The 26,815-nt window shown below is 49.7% G+C and overlaps 1 protein-coding gene across 1 annotated transcript; it reads right to left on the bottom strand.

Moving 5' to 3' along the window:
• Positions 1–71: 71 nt before the first annotated feature.
• DUSP5 (dual specificity phosphatase 5) lies at positions 72–12,817 on the bottom strand. The gene is made up of 4 exons (XM_072739999.1): positions 12,197–12,817; positions 7,757–7,905; positions 4,290–4,509; positions 72–1,567 (listed from the first exon to the last, which is right to left on the bottom strand). Exons 1-4 carry the CDS (start codon positions 12,573–12,575, stop codon positions 1,167–1,169), a joined length of 1,149 nt encoding a protein of 382 aa, XP_072596100.1. The 5' UTR covers positions 12,576–12,817; the 3' UTR covers positions 72–1,166.
• Positions 12,818–26,815: the final 13,998 nt, after the last annotated feature.

Here is a 26,815-nt window from a genome sequence, read left to right as displayed (position 1 = left end):
GTGAAAGAGGCTGGGTCCTCACCTAAAGGTACTCCTACCTTATTATCCCAACTTACCAGCATGAAGAAGTGTTTTCTTTTAATCTTTTTATTTTGCACTATAAAAAAACAACACCCAGTAACATACTGCTTTTCTTCACATTCATATGGATTTTAGGAAATTATTGCCTTTTCCCCTGGAGAGAGAAACTACAGACAAAAAAAGTACCACATTACAAAATCTGCAAACCCCAGAAGTCCACAGCCTGAAGACAACCCCCAGGGGTAGGGAAGAAAACATGTGTCACAAGAGACAAGACGAGCACACATTAAGGAAAGCAAGCTGGGGAAACGACCAGTTCAATGCCAGTGACCCGGACACAGCGGGTCCCTTTTACTCTTGGCACCCACAGCCACCCCCTCAAAGGGGTGATTTTTGGTCTAAGGTCTGAAGAGCTCTTTTCGAATGACACAAGAGATGCTTTGAGGAGGGGGGTGACGAGAAAGGTTCAAGTATGAATAAGAATCATGCGAAGTCCAAAGTTAGGGAAGAACCCCCAGTGGAAAGGACACCCAGACAGGTCAACGTCTTGCTACTTTAACCACCTGCCTTCACACGGGACCCAAGAGGGAGTCTCAAAACCATGTGAGGGTTCAAATAAGCATCTCGATCTTGTCCCTCCACACCCTGGAGGGGTTATTTTCCTGACTGGGTGGTGATCAGCTTATGCCCTGAAGCAAGAGACAGATGCAGAGACTGCCAAAGTTAAAAAAGTAAGGTGGAAATTGTGCTTCCTTCAGAACAACTTGGCTTCGTAACTGCCTTTTCTCTTGGTCTAGCAACTGCTCTCTCCCACGTTGCTGTGGGTATTTATTGCCTTGCGCTTGAAATGAAAAGGCGAGCTTGGAGGTGCAGGGCCTGGGCGGTCCTGAGAGGGCAGGGGGTCTGGAAGTACAGTAGTCGGCACGTGCTGTGCTCTCATAATGGCTTGGCCTTCCTTCGGTCCCCAAAACCTATCCCCACTGTACATGTGAAGTTCGTTTGCAAGCCTGGTGACCACTCACTGTCCCACTGGGGTGGCGGGCCAGTGAGGTGTTCAGTATTGCACAGGTATGAAATGTCCACGAGTTTAAAAAAAGCAGAATCACAGTTGTTCTTGGGGCTCAGCTGCTTCCCCCATCCTGGTTTTAGCAGGATGTGGCCGTGGCCATGGGGCTCCTGCCGAGCTCTGAGACTGTCGAGTGGGTGGGCATGGGTGCCAGCACCGAGGTAGGGAACGTGCAGTAGGAACCCTGCATGTCAGGGCTCAGTGTCTGCAAATGGGCGAGGAATGAAGAGCCGGCTGCCTCCCCTTGGCAGGAAGGAGCCTGAGGCGTGGAAGGTAGGATCTCAGACTCATACTGCAGGAGCTGGCCCATGAAGCCAAAGTTGGGCGAGACCACACTCCTCCGCTGCTTGATGTAATCGAAGGCATCCTTCAGGCGGAACTGCTTGGCCTTCATGAGGTAAGCCATACAGATGGTGGGCGAGCGGGAGATCCCAGCCTCGCAGTGGACCAGGACCTTGCCTCCCTTTTCCCTGACACAATCTAGAAGGAAGAAAAGACAGTGAGGAGGTGTTGGGACTGAAACCCAAAGGCAATGCCAAAGATACAAGAATTAAACACAAAAGTGACCTAGTTATCAAAACATCACATCTGCCCAAAGGTGGAGGTTCCCACAGAGTCTAATGCTCATTGGCAGGGACAGAGCTTTTGGGGTCCCAGGAGAGTCTATCCCCATGTGGGACCTCTCTAATCTTTAGAGGTGCTTCCCTGTTCTCCAGGATACTTGCATAGATTTTGCCCCTGAAGGTGCTAGACTGGAGTAATAATCCCTTCCTGGAGATGCCATCCTAACTTGGTTCCTGAAATGGGTTTCAAGAGGCCACTAGAAAATCCTTGACATTGCATGCAAATCTACTGGGTATGTATATTTTCCTGAGATGGTCGCAGGTTTAAAGACTGGCTCAGAAAAGCAATTCCTGCCTCTTGGGATCTGATTCTCATAGGAAGCACCTAGCCCCGCCCGTCCTGCTAGAGGCCTACCAGCCTCCCTGGGCACCCTATCTGGCTGTGCCAGGGCGAGATGTTTGGCTCAGCTCCCAGAGTTCCCACCACCGAACGTCCAATGAATAGTGCACAGCCACTAATTACAGCCCTGGCTAAGTGACGCTTACTAGACCAGGGGATTGAGATGGCTTTCGCAAACTCCATCTTGCACAACAATGGGAGACACTGCTGTAAATCTACCACCACGAGTTAGCATTCTTTAGCTCAATATGTCAAGGGGGTGGCCTCCTTTTCTGTTCCACTCCTCCCCCCACCCCGGAAGAATTACAACAGTTAAAAAGGAGGGGCAAAAGGTTACACATATATGTACACATCAATTAAAAACCACAAAAAAACAGTCTTTCCAATTCCCTGTCTTGCTAGTGAGGAAACTATTACAACATCACAACACAGGAAGTCTGATGTACCTGGCACTGTGAAAGGCCACAGTACACAAAAACATGTAAGATTCTGAAGGGCAAATCAAGTCAGCTCCCTTACCTCCCTCCCTCCCCAAGTTCACAAGTTTGAAAAGATCAATTTGGATCAAGTTAGGGAGGAACCCTGGAGCTTCCCCAACAGAACCCAAGTCCCAAAGGCCATACTCAGTGGAGCTCATTAGAGGTACCCCCAATTTAGTCTGACTCAAAAAAACTTCCTGTAAATTTGTTCAACCCTCAACCCTTAGGATTGTAGGGTCAGGACTCCCGATTTCCCTTTGCTCCTTGTAGACTAGCTTTTCATTGCCCAGTGACATGTCCAAGAAAGCAAAGGGCCTAGAGTTGCTTCTGTTCTACCCCTCAGGACCGGTCTTCCACGTGGCCTTCCTAGGAGGGCCCTGGGAAGGTGCCAGTGCATGGTATGGGCTCAGTTCCCCCTTTCACCAGCAGGGCAAGGAGTCTGGGGAAAAGCATCCTGTGCTTTCAAAAGGCTGTGGGGGTTTGTGTGGTTGTGTACATAATACACAGGATGGGGAGGGAGGCTTCTGAGAAATGGATGGGGGCGGGTTTCATGAGCTCACGCAGTAGCTATCTAGGTAATTAAATAACAGGCAGAGAAGGGCAAGGCATTCCCAGGGTCAGGGAGACAACGTCAAGGGTTTCCCATTCTGAACCTATCATTTGGGCTGCCTCTCAGAGATCCAAAGGAAACCTCTCAGCCCAGAGGCTCAGAGCCCCAGGACAGGCTTAGCCCTCTGCCTCTGGTGACTTTCCCAACGGGTTTCCTGTAGAGGAGAAACCACGTGTGATGAGCACAGGGCTCACCATGTGGCTGAAGGGCTCTTCTTAATTGCTACCTGCCCTAAATAGTTATTGCTGTGCCCAACACCTGCATTTCTGTGTTTCCCCCTCTAAAAGCCCTCAAGTCAAGGTAAGGAAAAAATCACGTCTCAGCTTCAACCTCCACGCATGTTAAATGGAAAGGGGAGGACAGGACACAAGGTTGGGGAGTGGTGCTTGCAAATCAGAAATGGAAAAAAGTCAGCCTAGCCACCGAGGTGGGAGGAATTGGGGGTGTGGGGGAAGCTGTCAAATAAGGGAACAATCCAGGCTAGGCTGAAGAGACAGAAACCCAAAGCCCAAAGCCCTTTCCAGGCAGAGACCAGAGGTTTCCAGGCCTGCACAGGGGAGCGAATGATAACTGCCTAATACAAGGTATAAGAGATGCCAACTTCTCTGTGCACAGAGCATGGAGCTTGATCAAATGCTATCCTTAATCCAAAATTAGCTGAAAATGCAAAACAAATTGCCCCTAAAGCAGTCTGCCAAAAACTGTGAAAAGCTGCCAGGGCCCTCAGGGCTCAGTGTGTAACTGGTGCTCTCTCAATCCTTCTGTTTGCTTTTTAAAAATACCCCAACCTACGTAGAAGCACAGTTAGGATGGTTCTTTCCCTCCCTTGCTTCCCTGGCGTGGAGCATTACGCACGGACACACTCTGCTTCCCGCCCAGCTAGGGAAAATAACAAGAGCAGCAGTGAGTGTTGCCATAAAATTATATTAATTCATTTATCTTGCAAATTAAAGCTCCTATTAATAGTAACTTGAATCCTCCCCTCTGCCTCTTTGGTGGCTGCATCTCTTCCTGGCCCCAACGCCTGGTGGTTGCAGATACGAGACACTTTTCTTCTTGGCAAAGGGAGCCTCCATCAGTACCTCAAAACCAAGAACAGGTGCCCCTTTGGGACACCCCCAAATGACTGAGGGCGAATGACCGAACCTACCAATGAAGTCAATTGCTTCTTGAAAGTGGGAGCTAATGTCGGCTGTGTGGCTGTCTTCCACAGGGATCCATTTGTAGTGTAGGTGGGTCGTGCAGGACTCGGAAATCCGCCGTGAGACATTCAGCAGGGCCGTGATGTGCAGGTTGGCGAGGAACTCGCACTTGGATGCATGGTAGGCACTTCCAAGGTAGAGGAATGGAAGGATTTCGACGGGGCCGCCCTGGAAAGAAGGGCGAAGGAAACATTGGATTAACTCACTCCTTTAGGAGAGGAAACAAAACAACCCTGACCTACTTGTCATTAAGGTGGGAGGTTCCCTTTCTGGTTTCCAGGTAGAGTTCAGAGCCAGGGTAGTTGAACCAGGAGTGTGGGTGGAGCCTCCATCCTGGCCGACTTTCTACCCGACATTGCTGCCTTGTGACTCAGTGATGGCAAAGCCCACACAGCAAAGATTTTCATTTTCTTATACATATTGAGGCGAGAGGACATGCTAACAGCCTTCCTGTGCTGATAAGGATGAGAAGATGTGCGTGACGGGAAGAACTGAGAAGCTTACATTCAAGTTCTAGCTGCTCCGACAGCACCAGGGCAAGTCTTCTAACTGTGGGGCAGCCTCGGTTTCTTTCTAGATGAAACAGATGTCAACAAGACGAGTACCTCCACTTTATAGCTCCGATGTTCCTACAGTGTTATTTCATCAAACCTAGAGTATGGATGATTGGTCCTAACATACATGTGGGTTTCAGAGATGTTAAAATGTGCCCCAAAGGGGTGCCTGGGTGGCTCAGTAGTTGAGCATCTGCCTTTGGTTCAGGTTATGATCCTGGAGTCCTGTGACTGAGTCCCACATCAGGCTCCCCATGGGGAGCCTGCTTCTCCCTCTATGTCTGTGTGTCTTATGAGTAAATAAAATCTTAAAAATAAATAAATAAAATGTGCCCCCAAGAAAGGATGCTTCTTGGAAGTGGAAATGACCACTGTTTTACCTAGAACCCTTAAAGAAAAGCTATTTAAGCCAAGGGGAGAGGGGTTTCTCCTACCCCTGATCTTCCTCACGTGGGGCTGAGCATTTGTGAGAGATGCTGACATCATCACCCTTTTGGAAGGCCACCCACACACCAGGTTTCCAGTGAAGGAGGATCCCAATTAGAAGCAGAGACCATCTACCCTGAGGCAAAGTTAAAAAGAACAACAGCTTGCCGGTCAGACTCTGGCAGTCTTAGCACCTCCAGGGTGGCAAGAAAAACCCAAGTTAACTGCAACAATGGGAGAGTCTAGAAATTTAGAAACACTGGGGTTGGGGGGACAGTGGCTGTGTCTTTGGGAGCCTTTCTCCCCTCATCCACCCGCTTCCCGTATTTCCATTTCCTGTCCTGAAATAAAAGCAGAATGGAAACTGCCAGACCCGTAACAGGGAAAGGGGCATAGGACGAGGGGAAGGTAGAAGAAGGTACCCCCTTCTTCTCCTGCCAGCAAAACGCAATTTGCAAATTACCTGGCATGCGGTGTGTGCTTTTTCTTTCCTGAGAAAAAGTGTTTAAGCAAAGGCCAGTTTGGCCACTTGGGGGAAGTTATAGAGGAGTTTACAAACTCCTCTGTAACTCTAGTTTACAAAAGATAGAGTAACAACCAGTATATACATATATTTTTTTAAGTAGACTCTGCACCCAGTGAGGGGCTCAAACTCATGACCTTGAGATTAAGACCTGGGCTGAGATCAAGAGTCTGATGCTTAACCGGCTGAGCCCCTCCAGGTGCCCCATCTGGACTTAACACTTCAGATGTACCTACATGGATGTCTCCCTCTCTTTAGTGCCTGGAAAACACGGACACAACAGGCCTGGGATCTTATCCAATTACTTCTAAAGCCTAAAACAACAACCCCCTGAAACCATGTATCTTTCTTTTTCTGATCCCTCTGTTTAGACTCCAGAGGAAGAAACCAACGGCCTTCAGAAACCCCAAAGGTTAATGCGAGCTTGCCTGGCTTCTCTCAATGCAGACGCGCTTCTAAGAAATAGCACTCATAGCACTCGGGGGTTCCCCAGATGAACCCTAGAGACACATCAGGGCCTCCCCAGTCCTCTCTTGGCCAAACGTCTGCTATGCCTTTACATCCTGACAATTCTTGTTTCTCTTTCACTTTCTGTGAAGCGAGGGTAAACCACCCAAACAAACAAAAAACAGAAATCCAGTGAAGCCACATGCCCATAACTTGAATGTTAAGGGTTCAAAAATTAAAAAGTAAATAAATAAATAAATAAATAAAATACACTGTATTTTTTTAATAAAGGAAAACAAACAAAATAATAACCCTGGCACCTTGCCAAGCTAACAGACTTCCTAACCAAGGATCCCATTCAAGGAAAGCCACTTGGCTTTACTGGGAAGTTTATTCCCAGGGGCAGAGCTCTGCTCATGACAGGCAGTCATTTTAGACAGCATCCAGGCATCTTCCTTCTTTAGGATTGTGATATGCAATTATTTTGGGGGGAAAACCTGAAAAGATCCTTCTACCAACTCAGGTGCCCAGAATGGCCCCTTTCCAAAAGGAATTCTGCTTCTGTGGAAAACAGAACAAGGCCCTGAAAAGAATCAGAGTTAAGAGAAGGGAGGAGTTCTGGGCCTACTGTTACCAGGAGCCCAGCTACAGGATTCTTTGCAAAGAGATCATCTCTGCTGTGAGATACATTTTTTCCTCCCCCTCTGTAAAATAGGAAGGTGGGCTTCGCGCTCTGGTTTCTGCCAGATTTAGATCCTTGCCCGCCTTTCCCTCATCCTCCAGCACTGGAGGGAAACCCTGATTGAGTCTTCCACATTTTCAGCCTTTAAAGAGTTGCTGGAAAGTAGAATACTTTGAAGGAAAAAACCCCACATATTTGTAGGAGCTTGAAATTCTCTACGGTGTCTCTTGATCTTCTCTGGGCTTCAGAATTTATGGAATTGTAAGCACCAGAAACCCTTGGGGCCTGCTTCGCCATCCAAATAGCCATCCATTCCCCCAGCCCTGTTTCGGTTAAAAATAACAATAAGACACATCTTGACAGGTCCTAGGTTGTTGTGCAAAAACTGCAGAGCATGAACAATTACAAAGATTAACACAGGAAGCCTGAAAGTCAGCTCTGAAACATCTTCAGGGAAACCTAAACTAGTATTTTGAAGCCTCTCTGCACTTCCGAGGCCAGCTAATCATAATGTATCTTTCACTTCCCCTTTTCTCCAGAAGCTGTCAAGCATCCTGTGGCTCGGTTTGCTCTTGTCAGCTTGTTTGCTGGAAAGAAGCCCATTTACTCTTGGATGGAAACTCAACTTGGCAAGCCATAGCTCTCTGAAGCTAGAGGGCTCTGCCAACACTCTGATCCACAAAAGAACGAACCAGTGCCACCGAGCGAGTGGGGAGAGGAAGAGCCAGGGGGCCGAGGAAGGAACAGAGTCAGCAGCCAAGACAGCACTTCCACACCACTTACCTGGTCGTAGGCTGGCCTGTAGCTGATGCTGAGCACTGGTTTCCCACACTGGCTCATGAGGGCTTTCTCAGTGTCAACCTTCTCTTGTGAAATGGGTTGTACATCCACACAACACTCAGGATATTCAGAGTAGAAAGTCTCATATCCCCCTGCAAGGGGTTAAAAAAAAAAAAAAAAAGATAGATGTTAAGCATTGATTTCTCAGGCTTTCAGAAAATGTCCAGAATTAATCAATACCCTCAGTGTGGAAGAGTCAAGAATATTAAGCTAACATAGATTCTGGTCTTATAAAATAAAAATTGAGCCCAACCAATGAATAGCTTTAAAACAGAAATGGGCCACACACACACACACACACACTCGCTCTTCTAAAAAGTTATAGTTCAGAGAGGCAATCATTAACTTTTTGTGTCTATCAGAAGCAGCTGAAAGGAAATCTGACATCTGGCAAATATTAACCAAATCCCTCCAGAAAACAAAAGCTATTTTCACTCGTTTGTCTAAAATGCAGGTGTGATTATGCAGAATTTCATTCATTTGCAAGAGACGCCTAAATTGGTCAGTTTTATCCCTGGCCCATTAGCTCTGAACTGGATTATGGATGGAACCCCCTCTATTCATAAGGGAATGGGGGCTAATATGAGGTTTAAACTAAGAGCAATTAAACAGCCCTGCCCTTTCTCACTCCCAAGGTGCTAAAGAACACTGCTGATAATCTTCTCTATAGGTCCAATTTTGAGTAATCAATCTAATTACCCTCCAAACCAAACTAGAGGCACGAGGCCCTTAGAACTTAATTCTCAGTCCCAATAAGTAAAAACTCTCTCCCCCTCAAGACTACCTACCCTCCCTTTCTACCTTATTAACTTTCCCTTCTGATCTTCCCCAAAGCATGTCCTCAGATAAGAACTACCGGCAGGTAGGACTCTGTAAAAATCCTTTATATTACATTTAAACTTCTCCAGATGGGAAAGTTCAGGTAAAAGCTACTGTGACCAAGGCACACAAACTTGGGTATATTAAAGCAATCTCAGGCCCAGCACTCAGTAGGAAAAGAACCAAATGAAAAACATGCCAAGTGCTACCAGGTGAATAGGCCAGCCGTCACTTGGGGAAACCCTCACTCCCAATCCAAAAGGACCTAAGGGGCTTCTGAGAGCCCCCAAAAAACCCTTCTATATTTTTCTGACCCGAATAATTCACTTAGGGTCAAATCATTGATTAAATATGCATCCTGAGACTGTGTATTTTCCACAAAGTCCCCTCTTTCTTCTGTCTCTGGGTGTTGTGATCGCCCCACAGTGGTTTTAAACCCCTGCAGTAGACAAATGGTTAATGGATAGCATGGCGGTCTCCAGCTCCCTCCCAGAAGCTGCAGCCAATTCCTAGAATGAGTCATCTTGCCATTACTGCTTCCTCCCAGCTTGCTGGAACTGCCCCCGCCCCCATGAGTACACTCCAATCTCCTCTGTGGTCACTTCAACAAAAAGCCCAATGGGCCTCCCCAGATCAGCTTCTGGTCCTCCCAGTCATGACAGGAGCCCACATGTCAGAGAATGACTGAGGTGGGAGGCAGTAGTGTTTGTGGCTTAGCTTCCCCCTCCCCTCACTGTAGCCCCTCGTCCCTTTCCCTCCTGGGCGGCCCTTTCCCTCCTAGGAGGCAGAGAGAATGTTCGAATTAGTGACCCACAGCTTTGTTGAAAGAGGTGACCCTCGTTAGTAAATCACTTCCTGTGCTTGGGCCTCCAATGTTTTGGGTTCCAGGAGACAGAGTGATATGGGATGGGAATCGGGAGTAAGAGTGGCCCAGGCCCTCCCCAACTTTCCCAAGAATGAGGCTTGGGAAAGAGAAGCCTTCAGGCCACCACATCTCGTCTTTAAATAGCACACTTAAGAGATGGCTGTCAGGACAGACAGGAGGTGCGGGTGTGGGCTGGGTTCCGCCTGCCTGTTGACAAAATAAGGCAGGCAAGCCAAGAGTCTCAGTGTAGTTGAGGGACAGATAAACAGGATCCTGTCTCTTCAAGCTGGGGTCAGGAGTCCTTCAGATTAGGTGGTGGTCTCTTTCACCCAGTCCCCTCAGAGGCATGGACAGACAGATCATTCTTCCTTGGTGCCTCACTCTTGAGTTGCCAGAGCTGTGGCAATTCTTTCAGCTGCTTCAACCCTCTTCAGAGTGATTCCGCTTTTGATCACTGCTGCATGACCAGGGGAACAGAGAAGGTGTATGGACACTGTATATAAATACACAGTGACAATGCCATTCAGTCATCTCATTTTAGTGTTATTTGGGGACGGGGGGGGGGGTGCGGTGTGTGGAGGCTAAAGGAAAGTATGAAAGGCATTGCCCCCAAGATCTGAAATGCCATTAGACTAAAACCTGAATTCATATCTGGCCATGATGTAGAAAAGTAAATAAAATTTTTCTTGGGCAACGACTTAAGTTTTGTATTGTTGAAACAGTGAGTATCCAGCAATTTCTACTGAAATTTAAAAGGCACACAACGATCAACCTGGCAATTCTCAGAATTTTACTGAAAGATAGTACACACACCAAGCGTTTGGACAAAAATATGCCCTACCACACTGCCTCAAATAGTGAGGTTGAAAGAAACCTACTGGCTACCAGTAGAGGACTGGTTTAAAAAGTAAAATGGACATGTATGCTCGGATATGGACAAGTCTCCCAAAATCTAGTTAAGTGAAAGAAGCAGGAACTGGAAATATACAAAACCATCCTTTTTTAAAGATACTCATGGAAAATTAGCTTGTCTAAAGATGAACAAAAAAAAGTTGGTGGCTGTCTCTGGAGAGTGCAACCGGGCCCAATGGTGTGCAGAAGACACTTTTTTCACTTTTTTATAAAAGTGCTTTTATAATATTACTTGTTTATGTTACTCTCAAAAAAATTTTTTTAGACATGAATTTTCCCAAGATGTGAGTCTATAGAGCTCCTTCTTTCCTGTGGCAGTAACTTCTACTAAACAGTCAGCATGCCCCCCCCAACCCCCCCAGAGGGGTAGGGAGCAGAGGCAGGACCCGGAGGGGTTTCCTGGAACATTTCTTTCATGCTACAGGGGAGGCAGTAGCTTTTCCTGTACCCGTTACTAAGAACAGGACACAAAACCACATCAGGAAGAAAAAGAAATCCCAGGCTAAGTGCGAAAACTTCTGCAGAGCTGGGAGGGCATCTCTCCATCCCCTGCAAGCTGAGATGACCATCTTCTGCTTGTCATCTCCCTAACAGGAATCAACAGGGGACAGTCTGTAAGAGGTGCTAATGGAGGTGGGGGCTGCACGTGTGATCTCCTGGCCTAGAGTGTGTGAAATTCCCCAAACTGCATGGTTTTAAAACAGGGCCCTAATCCTCAGCTCACTGCATCCGAGTTCTGAACCACATCCCTGCTGTGTCTCAAGGAGTCCGCAACAGGGTTGGCAGGGCCTTGGGGCACAGCTCGGCTGAACTCTCATCTCTGCACTGTGGACTAGGTCTTCTACACATCGGAGATTACAAAGGACTCAAGACAAGGCGCGAGAAGTCATAGGAAGGGATCCAGAAATCAAAGCTCTGTAGTCTGAAAGTAAGTCACCCGCTCACTACGAGGCTCAGAAGTCAAAGTCCTCTCTCCAGCAGGTGTAATGGGCGGACTGGTGGGGCACCTTCTGGGGCGACTCAGACCAAAGGCGACGGAGTCCCTTTGGCCACCAGCCCGCTGCGCCTCTCCCAAATCCCGGCCGCCCCCCACCCCTGGCAGCCGTCAGGGAGCCAGCCCCGGGGATGACCTGGGGGCCAGGGGCGGGGGGCAGTTAAGGGAAGGGGTAGGAAGGGTGGGAAGGCTGTCGGTTCCAAATGGAGCTAGAGAAAGACCTGGGAGGGGAGACGGGGAGGCCGGAGGAAAACAATAAAAAGCAGTAAAATGCAGTGGAAAGGAAGGGGAGGGGCTGGCCAGGGTCAAAAAGGCAAGAGGGGTCGGCGGAGACTGCCAGGCACACGTTAACGGTGCGGGCGGGAGGAAGGGGGACGCCGCGGCGCCACGCTCCGGGGGGGGGGGGGGGGGGGGTCGGGGGCGCGACCCGCCGATCCCGCCAGATGAGGCCCGGAGCAAGGCTCGGAGCCCGGCCCCCGCGAGGGCGGCTACGCCGGCGAAGCTGGGCGCGCGCGGCACGAGCCGACGGCCCCCGCCGCGGGACCCCCCCCCGCCCCGGGCCGACCGGCTGCCCGGAGCTTTCGAGGAACGCGGGTGGGAGGGCGAGGCTGCGCGGCTGGCACGGGCAGCGGCCTCCCCGGCGCGCGTCAGCCCTGGGTGCAGACTGCGGGGGGCGGGGTGGCGGGGGGCGCCCCGCACGAGGAGCGCACCGGAGCCCCCCCCCGGGCCGGCGGGCGGGCGGGGAGGGCGGGGGGGGCGGGGGGGCGGGGGCCGGGCGCCCCGACGCGCTCACCTTTGAGGAAGTAGACCCGCGGGCCGGCGGGCAGGCAGGCGAGCAGCGAGGTGAGCACGACGCGCGCGGCGCTCTCCTCGCGCAGCTTCTGCCAGTGGCGGCTGCCCTGGTCCAGCACCACCACGGCCGCCACGCCGCCGCCGCCCTCCTGCAGCAGCCGCGCGCGCGCCGCCTCGTCGGGCAGCACGTAGCGCGCCGACACCGCGCCGCCGCGGGCCCGCCGCAGCACCACCGAGTTGAGGTTGACGTTGAGCGAGCCGCGCACGCTCGAGGCGGCGAAGGCCAGGTAGGGCCGGCAGTCGAGCACCACGCAGCGCGCCGCCGCCTCCTTGCGGAGCATCTTGCGCAGCTGGCGCCCGTCGAGCGACGTGACCTTCATGCCGCGCGCCCCGTAGGTGCCCCGGCGGGGGCCGGCCGGCGAGGCACGGGGCGGCGGCCCGCGAGGCTGCGGCCGCGCCACCGACCGCCCGAGCCCGGCGCCGGAGCCGGAGCCGGAGCCGGAGCCGGAGCCGGAGCCGGAGCCGGAGCGGCCGCGCAGCTCTTCTTTCCCGCGCCGCACGCTCGGCAGCCGGCCCGGCCACTCGCCGCCCCAGAAGCCGGGGATTCCGCCGGCAGCGCCGCGTTTTATGTGAATGAGTGTGCGCCCCGTGACGTGGCTGCCCATATAAGGCCGGATGGGCCTCGCCCCGCCCCCTGGCGGCTGGCCCCGCCCCCGGAGCGGGCCGGAGGCGTGGGGCGGGCGCGCGGCCTTACTCAGCCGGCAGGAGAGGAAGTGGAAGGCGCCTCCCTCGGCTCTGCGGCCGGCGCGGGCTCACTCACTCGCGCATCACCGGGGCCGCCGGCGGGTGTCAGGAGCGCCGTGAGGCCGAGGTGACCCACGCTGTGCGGGAAGAGGGGGCGGCGGGGGGGCAGGGCCTGGCGCCGCGCGATCCGCCTGGGAGTCTCCTACACGTCGGTGCCGAGGCTGCTGGGGCCGAGCCGGGGCACGGAGCGAGCCGGCGCCGAGGGCAGCCCCCCCCCCCCGCCCCCGCCTGTGCCCCCGGGGCAGCCGGTGCGGGAGCCTGGGCTTCCCCGAGGCCTGACGCGGGAACGACGTGCTTCGCGCTTCGCCTCTAGGCATGAGTTACGGAAGACTCCAGATTGGGTTGGTGTCGGTGACCCTTGGAGTGCGGGCACGGCCACCTTCTGCTGGGTTCCTTATACTGTTTCCTCCACGTTTCTGTGCGCTTGACGTTTTCTGTAATAAAGGTAACCTCGGGGATCCCCGGGTGGCTCAGCGGCTCAGCGCCTGCCTTCGGCCCGGGGCCTGATCCTGGGGTCCCGGGTTCGAGTCCCGCTCGGGCTCCCTGCGTGGAGCCTGCTTCTCCTCCTGGGTCTCTCATGAAAAAATAAAATCTTAAAAAAGAATAAAATAAAGGCAACCTCAAAGTCAAAATGGAGAGAAGAGCCAGCAGTTTCTCTCCCCAGATGGATTCTGCCCTCAAAGGATGGGCAGTCCTTTTTTCTCTGTAACACTTAACAATAATGAGAATAATTGGTTTTTTTATTTTTTATTTTTGAGGAGCCGTCTTCTGGCCCCTGGAAAATCTATCACGGAATCGGCGGCAGCGTCAACGTGCATCCGTTGACGGAGCTCAGTCCAGGCAACTGTCCAGGTGGCTTCTGGATTTGGGGGATTATCTGTGGATCAAGCCTAATCCCAGGCTGTCTGCTCCCCAGCAGTCCCCAGCAGCTTCAGGCTTCCCATCCCCAATCTTGGTGAGCTGGGCACGTTCACCCATTCAGCAGGCATTCGTTGAGGGCCAGCTTCGTGCCAGGGCTCCGCTGGCTGCAGGAACAGGTGTGAGGGAACCTGCCTCCACTCTCCAGCTTGGTGACCCACCATTTTCGTTTTATTAGCTGGAGCAGGGAGGGAGCTGCTCAGTACAAAACAGCCTGCCTCCACGAGAAAGGTGCTTGTTTACTACAGACACAGGAGAATGAGGTTTCTAGAAGGAAGCAGAGATCAAATTCTGAAATCAAATGCAATCAAACCGGACGCTAGATAGTTGTTATTGGGTCACAGCTGCATTCAATCTGAGCACTGTCCTGGCCCTGCCCCTGGAGCCCTAAGGAAGATGTGATGTAGGGGGGTTCTCTCTCTTTGGGGTTATTCCTGCCAGCCTTCCCTGCAGTTTGCACCTGCCTCCAGTGTCACCAGCAACATCCACCACCAGATGTTTCAGCCCAGAGCCACACATGTATGGAGCACCCACATGGCCCAGCTCCATGTTGGGTGCTGGACACCGGAGTGAGCAAGACTGGTTGCCCCCAGCCCAGAGAGGAGGCTTGGCACAGCCACAGGCCTCTTTAAGGTCCCGCAGTCAGTATGGAATAGCATCCAGGGTGTGGGGAGTGGGGGGGCCTGAGAGGGCCTCCCAGAGCAGGAGAGGAGAGCTGAGGGAAACTTCAAGGAATGAATTGAAGTTAGCCAGGCCACTGATGGGGGAGGAAGGAAGGCATTCCAGGCAGAGGAAACTGCTAGAGGTAAAGAAAAAACAAAATGCTGGCTTAATGTGTGCTGGAGGTTTGTGAGAGACTAGGACACTCTGGCATTTATTAGAAAATTAAGCAGGGTCAGGTGACAGAGGGCCTTGTGTGTCATTTAAGGCATTTGGATCTTACCCTCTGGCTGGGGCAGCCCTGGATGAGGTGTCTTACAGTGACCTGGTCGGGGGGTACATTTATTTGGGAACCTCTGTGAGGCAGCACTGTGGAGGATGGATGTTTTATTTGAGAGTGGGGGTAGGGGTCCAGACTGGAGTCAGGGAGCCAGATAGGAGGCTTTTGTGGGTAATCCAGGCCTGAGCTGATAAGGGCCTGCCGGAACTTGGCAGTGATAGCAGCGATTGGAGAGGCCACACAGATGGGAGAAACATTTAGGAAGTAAATTGCCGGAAGGGTCGGGATGGGGAGACAGAGGGTGACGCCAAGGTTTTCAACTGGGGTAATTGGGTGAATGGTGACACCTTTAGATTAGGGAACCTACAGGAACAGATCTGGGTGAGTAGCAGCAGGAGGAGAAGGGGCTGAAATTCAGGCATGTTAAGTTAGAGGTGATCAAGGACTACCCAAGGGGGTGCCCAGTAAGCAGCGGGGTGACCTGGCAACTAGTGCAGAAAAGTCATCTGTCAGCCTCTCCACATCCAGCATGATCACCAGATTCCAGGACTCTGCCTTCCAGATTTCTCTTCTGACTTGCCCTTTCCAGTCCTGGGGAAGGGCTTGCTTCATGGGTGTCTGACCTGCGCAGCTACACAGGGCCCCTGCTTACTTTAATGCTCTGCTGTCACTCTTTTGAAATTCTTAACAATTTTTGGACGAGAAACCTTGCATTTTATTTTTTGTACCAGCCCCCATAAATTATGTAGCTGGTCCCACCCCTGGCTGTAGTTAAAGGGCCCCATTATCTCCCATGCTGGGCTGTATAGTCGTGTCCTGTTTCCCAATCTCCAAGCTCTCTCCTTGCTCTCTCATCCTCTACAATGTGATCTTTTTAGGCATAGATCTGAGCATAGAGCCCACCTGCTTTGCTCTAAAACCCTCAATGACACCTACGCACTGTCTGATAAAATCCAAATTCCTTAGTGGAACACCAAGGTCCTTCTCGTTCTGGCCAGTTGGCCATAACCCACTTCTAACCTTGTTTCTCTCCTTCCTTTCTGCCCCTCCTTCCCCCCACAACCCAGGCTCTAGTTGCTGCCTATTTCCCAAACTTGCCCAGCATTTTACTGCCTCTTCCCTTCCTACAGTACTATAAGGCCTTCCCCATTCCTTCCCAGAGGGATCCTTCCCCTTCACACACAGCTCCAGAGCTACTGTTGAACCTCCAAGAAGCTACCCCCTCAATCCCGAGCCTGTTAATCAGTTGCCCTCCTAGGCAGGGGGTGGTGGGGTGGTGTCTCACCTTTGTGCAGTTTCTCCCTCCCCCAACCTGACAGATGAGTGTTATCTGTCCTGCCATTAACCTGCAGTCTCCCAGGCCACACTGAGAATTTATTCCACCAACTGTGACTGCGTCATAACACCTAGCACATGGTAGGAGCTGGATCAGTGTGGTAGAATGGAATTCAGTGCTTGCTGAGACTTGCAGCTGGCTTTTTAGGAAGCACCTGGGAAGAAAGTTGGCCACAGTATGGAAATCAGAGGCTTAGTCCCTGGGTAAGGAGACCAGATAAGAAGCTGTGGACACACTGACCCCAGGATCAGAAACTGTACTTTATCAACTACAGGCCAGGCAGAAAGAGGAGGGTGTCTGAGATTGGAGCTGTAAATAATTATGCCTGTCCACCCTACTGCTTTGAATGGGGGAAAGGATCGGTTCAGGGGGAAAAAAAGCAGAATTCAAATTAATGCTGTGAGATGTACATGAGGGAGGACCTTGTTCTATTCATACTTCTCTTACCCTTGCCAGGTACTCTCAGAGGGAGACAAGATTTTTTAGGTTTCTTGGTGCTTGTTTGAGCAGTCATCCCAACCTTGAAGCTCTGGTTCATCATTGTGATCTGGGATTCTTACCCTTTGGAGGGTCATGGGTGCCCCTTCTAAAAAAGATGTGGGCGCAGCCCGGGTGGCTCAGCGGTTTAGCGCCACTTCAGCCCAGAGTGTGATCCTGGAGACCGGGGATTGAGTCCCGTGTTGGGCTCCCTGCGTGGAGTCTGCTTCCCCCTCTGCCTGTGTCTGTGCCCCCCACCCTCCTGTCTCTCATGAGTAAATAAATAAAATCTTTAAAAAAAATTTTTTTTTAAAGATGTGGGCCTACAGCATTCAGCTTCCAATGTCAGGGTGTTTCACGGACCTGGGAACTCCTGTGTCTGTGTCTGCTCACTTCAGTCTCAGTAGGAACTTCTAGAATTCTTCCCCAGCCCTGCTTCCCATCCCCCTGCCCATAAGATGGACCCAGATGGCCTGTGGTGATGGATCAGAGAGTACCCAAAAATGCCAGGGAGGAGCCCAGAGCAACCCCAGGGCCAGCCTAAGGGTCCTTTCAGAAGGGTGACTTTGCCTCCCCCCTCTTTGTTTCTGATGATGCAGGTAGCACGTGCTTATTGTGGATAAGGGAAGTGCAGGGAAGTGAAAATGCTGCTGCCCCCCCACCCCCCTTAATAAAAGCACTGCTGTCTCTCAGGCTTATGATCCCAAATCAAGGCTGCCAGACAGGTCTGGATCCTAGACTTGCTTCCCACCATCTTGCATAAAGGAAAAAGCACTGGACTAGGAGTCAAAGATCTGGATTCTTATCCAATCTCCGCTGTAACCAGCTTTTATTCTTGAGTTAATATTTGTAAAATGCTTTTTGTGTAGGGTGGCTATTTTTCTCCCCATGGACCTCTTTCTCCCTTGCCCCCAGGTTTCTTGGAATCAATACAGTGCTTCCTCATAAGTCCAAACAGCACTTGCTGTGTGACTGTTGAGAATCACTCATCCTCTTAGAGCCATGGTTTCCTCTTCTATAAAATAGGGACATTAGTGTCTATTTGCTAATGGTGACTGATGATGACAGAATGTACATAAAGCCGTATTACATGATGCAAGCAAAAGATATTTGTATAGCTGTTGTTGCTAATACTATCCATCAGCAAAGCATTTCCTTGGTCAAATCCTGATGCACTGGGTACATTCGGTTTCCTCTTCTGTAAAATGGGAGTGAAAAGACTTTTCTAATGGCACAGGAAAAAAAGTATGGGGGTAGGGTATGGCAGGGAAGAGGTGCCTAATTCAGCTGGCAATCAAAGGATTGTAAGATGCCTACAGACTTGTTCTTCTGAAAGTCTACTGAGTACAGGGAAATATGTAAGAGTAAAAATCCCCAGGGCAGCCCCGGTGGTGCAGCAGTTTAGCGCTGCCTGCAGCCCGGGCGTGATCCTGGAGACCCTGGATCGAGTCCCACATCAGGGGATTAAATAAAGTGCCTACAAAAAGCTCTCCTCTGTGTGCCTGGAGCACAGTGAGGCCCTATGCGAGCTATTATTTTTCTTTGTGACAAGTGATGAGTAGCACCAAAGCACAGAACCTTGGTAGTAAGGAATTTTAATTCTACCTTGAAATTTTCCAGAAAGGAACTTACTGTCTCGGGAGACATTTTTGAATGAGGCCAAAAAAGGAAACAAGCATGTTCTGAGATATTATGAGATGCCAGGGATGTCCTGAGCACTTCACTTATTCTTAACAACCACCCTATGATGTAAGTACTGTTGCCTCCACTTTACAGTTGGCCCAGATCACATAGCTGGAGCTAACTTCCCTGTATCTTCCATCCTTTGCTTCTAGGTCAGAGAAGTACACAGTATAAATCTACACCCTGTTTGAAATATTTGAATAGTCATCTTGTCCCTACCCTGCTATCTCTTTTCTAAGACAGTAATCCTCATTCCTCACAGTAATAGTTTTCCAGACTCCTGGAAGACTTGTTTATTTGCCAGAACTCTTTGCTTGTGATCCCTGAATGAAACCTGGGTGCAGCAGAGAATGTCCATTCATTCAAAGTTCTGGGTTCTACCAAAAAAAAAAAAATCCCTGGATATGATTAGAGAAAGGAAGAGATGATGTGGGAGAGAAAGTACCAAAGCAAAGAAATGCAATTCTTCCCCTTCCACTGAGGAGCCACAGACTGACTATCTCTGAAGGATAGGAGCAGGGTTTGATCCTCCTATCCAGCCTCAGCTCATTTCTTATTCTGCTGTTCAAATTTGGTCATTTTTGAATGCTATAGGAAGTGGGCTGGGGCGGGAGGAAGTTAGAAGGAGCAAGTGTGTGGTCTCCCCAGCTTCAACCTAGAGATTCTAGATTCCAGGCAGAAAGATAAATGGCTGTGGCAACTTGTGTGTGTGTGTGTGTGTGTATGTGTGTGTGTGTTTATGTGTGTGTATTTACTGGTGAGTGTGTGCCCTTGAGTGAGCCTAATATTAACTACACAGTAAGATACCCTGGGGACAAGGAGGATGGGAGAAACCACCCAGACTTGAAATGTCAACAGACTCTGGGTAGAGCTCTTTTGGCTGCCTCTTCCCTTCTCCCTCGCTCCCTCCCTCTCTCTTTTCCCCTCTCCCTGAGTGTCTTGTGGTGTTTGAAGATGTTTCCCAGACTCCAGTCTTTTCCCACCTTCATGGATTTTGCAATATCTGAATACCTCCTCTATCATTCCCAAAATTAACTTTACAGAGACTCATTTAAACAAATAAACAAACAAAAAATCCCTTATTCTGTCTTAAACAAAAGGATCTGGGGTTTAATAATCTAATCCTATTTTCGGTAGTAAAGATTAAAATATATGACAATTCAGATGGGAGATTTTCATCTGTGTGCTACCTACAGTCACCTCTCTTGCCATCAGGATGCCACTTCGTCCTTGGGGAAACAGGAAACATTTCCATGCTCTGGAAATGGCCCCCGTGTAGCCTTGAACACATGGTGGAAACTCTCCTGAGCTAGCTACTTGAGTCAAGTTGGGATAGTTAGTAAGTTGTAAAGTAGAAACCAAACAATAGGCATTAAAGTACCTTATAAAGTGCTGGGGAAATTATTTTCTATCAGTAATTTCCTTGCTCTTAGGAAAGGTGGGGTCTGGAATCCTATCTCTCCTGGCCCAGAGCTAGTGGAAAACATTCCTTGAGCAAGGTCTTTGACCAAGAGGACTCCTGAGCTTTGCCACCTGACCTGCTGTGGGGACTCTGCAGGCAGGAGCGACTTCCCTTCTCTGTGTTGCAGTCTCTTGGCCTCCAAAGTAATGTCAGTTATGGCAGCACTTCATAAACTTGATGTGCATGAAATCAGAGGAACCTGCTGAAACATGCAGATCATCATTGTGTGGCCTGAGAGCCTGCATTTCCAACCAGCTCCCAGGGGTTGCCGATACTGCTGGTCCACAGACCGCGCTTTGAGTAGCAAGGAGTTATAGTACTTAATGTCTAGAAGTGTTGAATGGCTTAGATAATACATTCTAAACATTTGGCCTGGTGCTTACGTCAGAACTTATCCAATAAATAGTAGCTCTATTGTCAATATTAGAGTGATTATTGTATATGGGGAGAGCCAGGGTGCGTTGAGAGGTAACCCCAGATAGAACAGAAAATGATGAAATTTACTGCATCTGTGTGGTTTGGAAAGAGCAAGGTACCAAGAGTCAGGAGACCCAGGGTCAAGTCTTAGCTTAGAACTCCTGCTATAGCTGTCTTAACCTTTTTTTTTTTTTTTTAAAGATTTTATTTACTCATGAGAGACACAGAGAGAGAGGCTGAGACATAGGCAGAGGGAGAAACAGGCTTCATGCAGGGAGCCCGACATGGGACTCGATCCTGTGACTCCAGGATCACACCCTGAGCCAAAGGCAGGCGCTCAACCGCTGAGCCACCCAGGCATCCCTGTCTTAACCTTTCTGAGCCCGGTTTTCCCCTCCACAAAAGGGAAGGGGGATCGAATTGGATGGTGTCTAAGGATTCTCTCAACTTTAAATCTAAACTTGAGGCCAGTAATCCCTGCTTCACCCTCACCACCAAAAAGACACTGCTAACAGGCCTGACCTTGGCCATAACCTTGAGCTGCATCTGTTACAGAGATGGGCCTGCACCGAGTTTGCCTTGACTACAGGGAAGATGAATAACTAGAGAACTTAGCCTGGTGCCCTTGGTATTCCTGGAGCGCGGGTGACATCACCCCTGGAAGCCTCCATGCCTCAGCCAGCTTGTCCAAAGTCCTCCCTATTAGGGCAGGATGATTTGCAGTGTAAGTGGGAGCAAGTTTGCTGCGTGCCCAGAAAAAGGATGTAAAAGGACGGATTTTCAACATTCTATCCCACTGCTTCACCGCACTGGAAGCAAAGATGATTCACAACCAAACTCCTTGTATGTATATATCATGCCTAGCAGATGCCAGCCCCTAAGCATGTCGCTCCAGGCTCTGGCCTCAAGACCCAGGCAGCTAGACCCCTCAAGAAACCTGCTTCTTGCTGGAAGAAATGAGCACCCAACAACCTAGTTCCCAAGAGAACAGGCCAGCTAAAATGCATAAATCTGATAGCCTCAAGCACTTTGCCAGTGCTACCCCACACAGTTCATTAACCCACATGTCTCTGCTGAGATCTCACCATGAGAAACATCTATTGAGCACCTGCTGCATGCCTCTGGCTAGGCAAGTTCACCTAAATAACTTATTTAACCTGTGAATTACATCCCAATGAAGGAGAGCTTAGTATAGACTGGGAGCACTCTGGTTCAGAGAGTCTAGGTGACCTGTTCAGGATCACACAGCAGGACATTCAAGTATAATGCCCTGAGCAAACCCACCAGGTTGGGCTGACCCCTCCCTTCTCTTTCCTCTGTTATAAACTTGCGTCAAAGGCCCTGTTCTTTGTGGTTGCATTCGATTATTTATTTTTCCCTCTCTCCCTCCGTCCAAAAAGCCAGCTCCTAAGGCCCTTGCAGCCATAATCTCTAGCCTGTTCTGTAGCAGGAACAGTGTCTTACCCTAGTAAGACACTTTGCCCAATGAATAATGAAATGCAGTACGGTCTTAGCACCCTACTGCCCAGTTCTGGGCTGAGTCGGGAAGGAAGAAGAAGGAGCTCAGGACTTCGTTCCGACTTTAGGGGCCTACTATTGGGCATTACGCACCTGATTCTGAAAGAGGAGGGTCCACAAGTCAGGCTGGGCTTGGTTATAGATTCAAGAGGCCGGTGGTTAAAATCGGAGGGAAAGGAAATGGTTGAGGGCCCAAGCAGTCAGGGCAGGCTGGGGAAGGGTGTAAGGAGTGAAAATCGGGGAGCATTTACTCAGGCAGAGAGGAGAAAGGCTCTGTAGCTGAAAGAGACAGAATAGGAGGCAGCACAGGAGTGGGAGGGGGAGGCAGGCAGGTGTCGTCTCCAGGGAGATCACCCCAGTGGGGTGCAGGGGGGCTCTGGGACCCGAGAGAAGGTGGGGGCAGTTAGATCTAGGAGAAAACACCCGCTTCGTGTAAGCAGGTGTTATGTATATGGTGTCTAAAAACGTTTATTACCCTTTGACCTAGTAATTCCACTTCTGGGAAGTGATCTTAAGGAAAATCTCCAAAATCCGGGGGAGGTAAAGCTATATTCACAACAGTGTTCATCACAGAGCTATTTATAAGAAGGTAAAAATGGAAGCAGCCAAAACATTTCTCATGAGAATGGTGAAGAAATTGGTATATCCAGCAGCCGTGAGATGTGATGTTTTCAAAGCCTCTGAATAACATTCAGAATCAATTATGTTAAAATGTTAAGGGAAATGGCAGATTACACATAATAACAATAGCTGCCTTTATGGAGCGCTATTTCCTAAAGCCACTTCTACATGCTTTCCCTATTGGCCTCATTTAATCCATACAACAGCCCTGAGAGGGTGCAGTTACTCCCACGGAACAGATCTGGAGACTGAGGTTCACCCTGGTAGGGAGGGGAAGCCCTGTGATTCGTGCCCTGGTCCCACTCCACTGTGTGCTGACTGCCACCTTAGGTGAAACATCTGATAAGGAGACCAGAGAGGAACATATCAAACCCTACAACCGATCTTTCAGAGTGGGAGGTGGGGGAGGGGTGATCCTCCCCTCCTCAGTTTTCCAAATTTTTCCTTGTGAAGTTGTGATATTCCTTTTGTATCTTTGCCTATTTTCAGTTCTTTATTCTGCTCATCATTCTGTAAACTCGTTCCCACCCCACCCCACCCCATTTACCAGTAGATCTCAGTGACCCTGTCATCTTGTGGATGCCCTTTATTCTTTGGGGGAGGGGCCCCCCTCCCTGTGCTACCCCACTGTGATTCCACAGTGTACATTTTAGCATGATTTGTTTACCTGAGTCTCCCATTGAAGGACATCTTTCCTGATATCCCTTTGGACAGAGGGTTGCATTTGTTTCAAGAATGGGTTGAAAAAAAGAAGTACTTCCAGGGGGCTACACGTGTGGTTTTGGCAGATTGGGGTTAGTGCTCCAGATTCAAAGACTGTCCCTTTTGGTAAGTGGCTGGCTGGAGGGAGTGGGTCTGTTTGAAGGATCAGTTTCTCTGGAGTCTTAGGTTTCCGGAAATAATATCCCTACACCCCACACTCCCCTTGGGGCAGCTCTATCAGCTGACTCTCCTTGGCAGGTGTAGGGCTTTTCTCTTTGGGGGAAGTTACAGATTAGGATCCCCACCCTTGATTCCTATTGACAGGCAGCTAATTCTGTTTAGCTGTGGGCAAATCCTCTTCAGGAAGTCATTTCTTCCAATGCCTGTGGGCCACCAGGATGCAACACTGAGTCTATTTCATTCAATTCCACCAACTTCCCTGGAGGTTTGTTACAGCAAATGTAGTTTGAAAAACCAGAATGTTAGCCAACTTCTTATACTGGCTGTGCAGCCTGCAGCCAGCTTTGTCAGAGCCCTGGGCTGTGTGCTTCATTTATACAGAATAAGGGGCTGGAATCACAAGATTTCAAACAGCTCCAGCCTTCTGCTATGATTCTTTGAGGCCTTAGACACAGTACTGCATCCTATTAGCTCTGTGCTCCTAGATGAATTATTAACCCCTCTCAGTGTCAATTTCTCATCTTTAAGATGGACATAGTGAGACATACCTGATAGGATTGTGCAGAGTAAATGAATTAACTGCCAGGAGTTTGGCGCCTAGCACAGTGGCTATGCCTGGGAGCTGAGCAGTGAGTCATGCTTCTCATACTTAAGGATCTGAAGAATGGAAGCCCTTGGGTCTCTCGGCCCAGTCTCCAAGGTGTTTCCTGGGGCTGCTCTGGAGAGCTTGTCTTTGAGAACCTCTTATCCACGTGGGAAGCCTATTCATTTCTTAGCCAAGGTGATGGTACCCTAAGCCACTTAAGCTAAAAACAAAAGCAGCAACAACCAAACACCCCTTCTACAGGCATCTCTGGACCTAGTTAAGAGTCCAAACCCATAGAGCTGCTCTCTGGCCAGCACATATTATATACCACCTCTTGCTTCAGCCTTAGCTTGTCTTCATGACATCGCTCATCCTGAGCCCTGGCAGCCAGTGCAGCAACCTAAAACTCCTGGGAAGGGAGGCATCAACTTAGTGAAGTTTAAAGGTCTGGTCCAAAATGTATTATCAGAGAGAGAGAGAGAAAAAAAAAGTGGGACAAAAAGTCTGGCAGTAGTATTGCAGGAAAAGGGAAAACCCGCTTACCCAGAGAGGTGTGTGTTTTCATATTCTGTAGACCTTTTTATGTACTTAACGTGCATTGTGCTGGTGTAAAAAACACTCTAGTATAAAAGTTATCAGCTATCAGCAGTTTCTTCTGGGCAATGCAGTGGACTCTCCTTTCTTACTCTTTGCCTTTCTAATAGCACATCTTTTGAGACAGGCAGTTATTGTAGTGGTTAAGAATGAGAGGCCGCTGGAGTTAGACCATCCAGTTTGGCTTCATACTCCGATGTGTGTCTCTGGATCAGACACTGCAGTTCCTGCGGCTCATCTGTAAAAGTGGGATGACAATAATAACAAAACCAACCTCACAGGGGTGTTTGGAGGATTAAGCAAGGAGATGCCTTTGCTTAGCACAATGCCTGGAATTCAGGATGCACTCAGAAAAGGTCAGTTGTTATTATCACTTGTATAACTTGTGTGATATATATATATACATACACACATATGTACACACACATACATATATATAAATATTTACATATATATGGCTTGGGCCCAAGGACAGGGGTATTGTGAGGCTGCACATGCATTCCTGTGACATATATAGCCATAAAAACAGAGGCAAGAAAAGAAAAGAGAATGTTAATAATACTGGTTAATAACCAGCTGGTTAATAACCAGCTCTGAAAGCCCTTGTGCTGTGTGATCTTCTCTATCTTCAAAAGTGGGGGAGTTAAAGGAAATACTGATGCAGGAAAGGGTAAAATGTTTATAGGTCCAGCACAGAGTCCATCCCCCCCTCCCCCTCCACAAAGTGCCCCCATGGGTTAGATGGTGATAGAGCTAGAAGTGACTCAGGTTTGTCCTATCTTTTGAGCCAGGAGCTTCTGGGAAGGAATCAGAACAGTTCATTCATTTATTCAGTGAGTGCTTGGTGAGTGTGGCTATGTGACAGTCACAGACCTAAGCCCAGGGATGCAGCAGTGGGCAGAGAAGACCTAAACAAAACAGCAGACAAACAAATAAAATCTCATAATCAGAGGGCTACATTCTACTGGAGGTTGGTAGACAACTAAGCAAAATGAGTAAGACTTGTGGTATGTGGGATAGTGGTAAATGCCATGGAAAAAAAATCTAGCCAAGAAGGGTTTTAGGAATTATTGGGATGGTTGCAATTTTGAATAGGGAAGGTCTGGAAGAGCAGATAACATTTGTAAAGACTCAGAAGTGCAAGAGAAAGCCCTCCAGCCCTCCAGGAGGGGAGAAGGGTAAATGCAAAGACCTGGAGCTGGAAGCAAGGACCACCGCAAGGAGGGCTGTGAGACTGGAATGGAGTAGTTAAGACCAGTGGTCCCCAACAGGGGGTGAGTTTGCTCCCCTAGTTGGCCCCAGGACAGTGTCTGGAGACATTATTTGTTGTCAGAACTTGTGGTGGGTACTACTAGTGTCCAGGGATGCTGTCCTCCGCTGCTTCCCCAAGAATTATCCAGCCCTGAAGATGGCTAGGGCCAAATCTGAGAAACTCTGGTTTAGATGAGTTGCAGGAGATCATGTCCGGGAAATAAGGAGCAGAGGGTTAGAGGATGGGCATGGGGAGGGAGAATAGCCATGTAAAGACTTGGCTCTAAACGGGATGGGAAACCATTGGTTGTAGATTAAATATAAAGACAATGTGTAGCCAATGGTCCTTGATCTTGGTTCCGGGTGCTGGTTCCCTTTGGCTTCCTCAACGTGGCCACCACAAGGGCTGAAAAGTGGAAAACAGGTCATCTCCAGTCATTAAGTAAGACTGAATCAGCATGTAGAAACCCTGCTTTGCTAGGAAATCTGGATTATGTGAGAATAGCCCAGCGTTAGTTGCTAGGAACCCTGAGAAGTCCTGACTTCAAGAAAGTGAGCCTTCCACCAAGTATTTAGGCTGGTTGTAGAGCAAGGCCAGTGTTGGATGTCAGTCTTGCCTTCTAAAATTTTTAATGTGTTGAGGGATGGGGGGGGGGGGGCGGAGAAAACACTTCTCCTCCACTGAGACCTGGAAGATTCATGCAGGTCCTGCTGAGTACCACAGGGCTTGCTGGGAGCTGAGGTTAGAGCAGTGAATGAACAGATGTGTGTGAGGAAGGGAGTCTGGGCTGGGAGATGATGTACCCAGACCCCACAACGTGATGAGATACTCGTAGTCACAGATGAGCATGGGCACTGACGGGAGGGCGGAGTTCAGTCTTGGGTGGGAGTGGGACCAGAAGGTGGTGTTTAGGCCATGGAAGACGAAAGAGCTCAGGAGGTGCAGTTATGGGGGACGAGCACCAGTAGCAGAGGGCAGAGTGAGCCAGTGTTTTCAGGAGCTCAATTTTCTGTAGCTTTCTTGGTCTCATCCTGTAGATTCTTATGCAGGGCTCCTCAGGTCCTACTGCCTGCCTTTTACACAGGGCCCAGGGATCTGTGGACCAGGGATTTCTCCCAACAACTGACTAC

This window comes from Vulpes vulpes, chromosome 15 (genome assembly GCF_048418805.1).
Source record: "Vulpes vulpes isolate BD-2025 chromosome 15, VulVul3, whole genome shotgun sequence".
Lineage (NCBI taxonomy): Eukaryota > Metazoa > Chordata > Mammalia > Carnivora > Canidae > Vulpes > Vulpes vulpes.
The sequence above is the reverse complement of the archived record's forward strand: the minus strand, read 5'-3'. Positions and strand labels throughout refer to the sequence as shown.